We start from the raw sequence: 3,574 nt of genomic DNA on the forward strand, positions 1-3,574 counted from the left end.
AGTATCAGTAAAATCAATCACAGGATCTATTCCCAAGAAAACATTCCATTTACTACAGGAACATATGCAATGTATATATATCAAGTTAACATCTTTAATTCGGTTCCAAAATACCATTTTTCCTTTGCCCCTGGGAGACAAGTTCAATGGCAAGGTGGAACAGTGAAGACCATAGGACACCAAGCAGATAACTTAGCCCACACCTCTCCCAGCTGATTCTAAAACACAAGAAAGAGAAGGATGTATACGGTGCCATCCAATATACTACCCACCAATCCCATGTAGCTATTTAAACTCAAATTAAGTAAAATTTAAATTTTACTTCATCAGTCACACTAGCCACATTTCAAGTGTTCACTAGCCACATGTGGCTAGTGGTTATCATATTGGACACTGCAAACATAGGCCATTTATAGCATCACAGAAAGTTATTTTGGAAAGCCCTGGATGTGGGAAGTGTTTCTTCTCCCTTTGCTTAGCCAGGATGTAGGCTGCTTATGGAAGCAGCTTTGAGAGGCAATTCTTCTCCCAGGATATTTCTAGATTGGTGGTGGAGTCACAGAAGGGAAGAAGGTAGCCTTTCTTTGCATAGATTATCCTCCCCCGTGCCTGAAAGGGATGGTCTTTTTATGGGGATCAAAGACACAAACCTAGATTCCACCAAAATCTAATTGACAGGCAAATTAGAAAGGAGATAAATGATGCACATGAGGAAGCAACAAAGAGGAACATTCTGTGTCTTATACCAAACCTCCATAAAGAGACTATATCCACCAAGAAAGAGTGCAAGTCCCCAAGGTCCTCTTCTAGAATATCCTGATATGGAGCAAGTATATTGGCTAAAAGAGAAGGTCAGTCCTGTCAAGTGTTTCATAAGGACACCTGGCATGTCTTCACTCCGCTCACTCAGAGCTGAGCAGTATTGCTTGGAGTTTTGCCAGTTGAGAAGAAGCTACCATTTTGATCTGTTTCAAACATTATGCTCCTTTACAACTGTATTTTGTAACCAAAGGCTAGTTGTCCACTCAAGATCCATCACCATCTTCTTCCTTATTAAGAGAACATGGATTTTTGTTGAAGGTAATTATATGTCCAGCTACAAAAACTACCTTTCTCAAGCAATCTTGCAAATAGCAGTAGCCAATGACACAGTTCTTGCCAATGAGATGTAAGCAAAAGTTTTTGGACTTCTGAGAAAACTCTTTAAAAGGAAGCGGACTCAAACTGGCATGCCCTATTTTCCCTTTAGGCTTCTTCCTTCTTCTTGTGAGGAACTGCAGGAACCATCTTGGAACCTAGAGGAAAAAGCCAAGGGAACCTCAGCAGCCACCTTAAGCCAGACATCTGTGAACTGCTGAACTAACACCAGCAGTTGCCTACCTCCAGCCTCCTTGCTACATGAGAAAATAACAAAACCCTGAATTTGCTTAAGCCATTGTTCAGTTCAGTAACTTCCTACTCCGTTATTGGGATAGCAATCCATCTTGATTCCCAACAGGAAAGTGAGATTTCCATCTGAAAGTAAAAAAAAAATCTTGCCTGAAGAATTTGTACCTATTCAAGAAATTCAAGTAACTTCATAGAGTCATACTAATAAAACAAAGGTTGAATATAAAGATTATAACTTGAACTTAACTGTGTGTTCAGTATCTGTCTACAAAGACCAAGAATGGCAGAAATGATCAGGCTCACTATATAAAGTAGGTGCTATTAAGGAAAATAAGAGGGTTTTTTTTTTTTTAGCTTAATCCATCAGGAAGTTTCTTCTGAGTGCCTATTCTGATTACTGTTCTAAACACAGGTCTGCCCTTTTGATTACTCAACTTCCTGTATGATACGATACCCACTACTCAGATAATCAGATGATTATTTAATCTGTATTTTTTTATTTGTGTAAACAAAATAAGAAATGGAGAACTGAAAATTTTATTTCACTGATTCAAACAAAAGAAAACTACATCAAAAATCTACAACTCAGGGCCGGCCCATGGCTCACTCAGGAGAGTGCGGTGCTGATGGCACCAAGGCCACGGGTTCAGATCCCTCTATAGGGATGGCCGGTTAGCTCACTTGGGAGAGTGTGGTGCTGACAACACCAAGTCAAGGGTTAAGATCCCCTTACCAGTCATCTTTAAAAAAAAAAAAAAATCTACAACTCAATTTTTTTTTTTTTTTAGTTAAATAACTCAATTGGCTTTATTGTGTTTCTAGAATCGGACAACACATCATTCCTTAAAATAGAATAAGCGTTCCAATTACATCTCAATTAACTTTTCCTTGTAGGTGACACAGACACCAGAAAGTGATATCCTCATGATCCTGGAACTTTAATTGTGGATTTAGCTTGAATATGCACAAACACCTCAGAGTAGCTATAAAAATTAAAAACAAAGTACAGCTCTTTGAAGATACTTTCTATGTACTACATTAGAATCTTTAGTATCCCAAAAGTCCCTAGATTAGAATGGTTTAGAAAAATAAAAATAAACATTCCCCGCTATCCTGGCTATTAAATATCCTTCCATATTTTGGCTATTGTAAATGGCTTAACAATTTACAATGTTTACAATTTTGGCCACTTGGGCCGGCCCGGTGGCCGGCGGCGCTCCCGCCGAGGGTTCGGATCCCACATACAGACCGGCCGCTCACTGGCTGAGCGAGGTGCGGGCGCAACACCGAGAGTTGTAATCCCGTTGCCGGTCCTGGTCCGGTACGGGCGCGACACTGAGGGTTGCGATCCGTTGCCGATCATGAAAAAAGACAAAAAGGGAAAAAAAAATTTTTTTTGGCCACTTAATTTAACACTATTGCACTTATTTTGAAGCTATAGACAAAATGGGAAACATGGAATGTCAAGCAAAAAATAGCATATTGCATGTTTTTTTACTCACCTAGATCCAAGTTTTCACCCCTGCAAGTGAATCAAAAACAAATCCTGGCACCTTGTCATTCCCAGAAAAGCCAGTGTATGGCACCCTCTGGGTGAAATTTATCTTTTTTTCTGTAGAATCACACCAGATGGCATGGTCCTGCATCTACAGCTGTGCTCTAAAATTGAAGTTCAGACATAGGAATCTACTCTAATAGACATTCTAGCTTTGCAGGTTTGAGTGTGGTGTCATTCTCATTCAACTTAACACAATTATCTTTCCAGGTAACTGCAGGTCAATTATACTTACAAGTTTGGAAATTAGTGAAAAAATCAAGCTTGTCCTAATAATATTTAAAGTCATTTCAAACAGCTGAAATTTAGAGACAATAATGAAATAAGAACACTTGAAATAAAATACTAAATATTATAGAACAGAATTATGGCTTATTTCTTTGTAACGTAAGAAGTCAACTCAGCTTCTAACACTGTTGAAGAGTCACTAAAAACATTTTATTGAAAATAAAATATAGGAATCTTCTATAATTAAGTTACACTAATATAATGAGCAGTTATTTTAAATGTTCCTGACTTTTCAAATGCTTTAATATCTACTCATATTTGCCTCATCTTTTTTATTATTAAAATTTTAAATTTATTATTGGCCTATTCATTCTTACAAATCATGATATTTCTTTATGCCCT

General features: G+C 37.9%; 1 protein-coding gene across 1 annotated transcript; it reads right to left on the reverse strand.

The window, feature by feature from the left end:
* Window positions 1-1,059: 1,059 nt before the first annotated feature.
* On the reverse strand, window positions 1,060-3,233 carry TMEM155 (transmembrane protein 155). The gene is given in 3 exon segments (XM_008594699.1): window positions 1,060-1,295; window positions 2,892-3,029; window positions 3,160-3,233. Coding segments are annotated over 3 exon segments (393 nt in total). The 3' UTR covers window positions 1,060-1,114.
* Window positions 3,234-3,574: the final 341 nt, after the last annotated feature.

This window comes from Galeopterus variegatus, unplaced genomic scaffold, assembly GCF_000696425.1.
Source record: "Galeopterus variegatus unplaced genomic scaffold, G_variegatus-3.0.2 Scaffold11299, whole genome shotgun sequence".
In the NCBI taxonomy this organism is placed as follows: domain Eukaryota; kingdom Metazoa; phylum Chordata; class Mammalia; order Dermoptera; family Cynocephalidae; genus Galeopterus; species Galeopterus variegatus.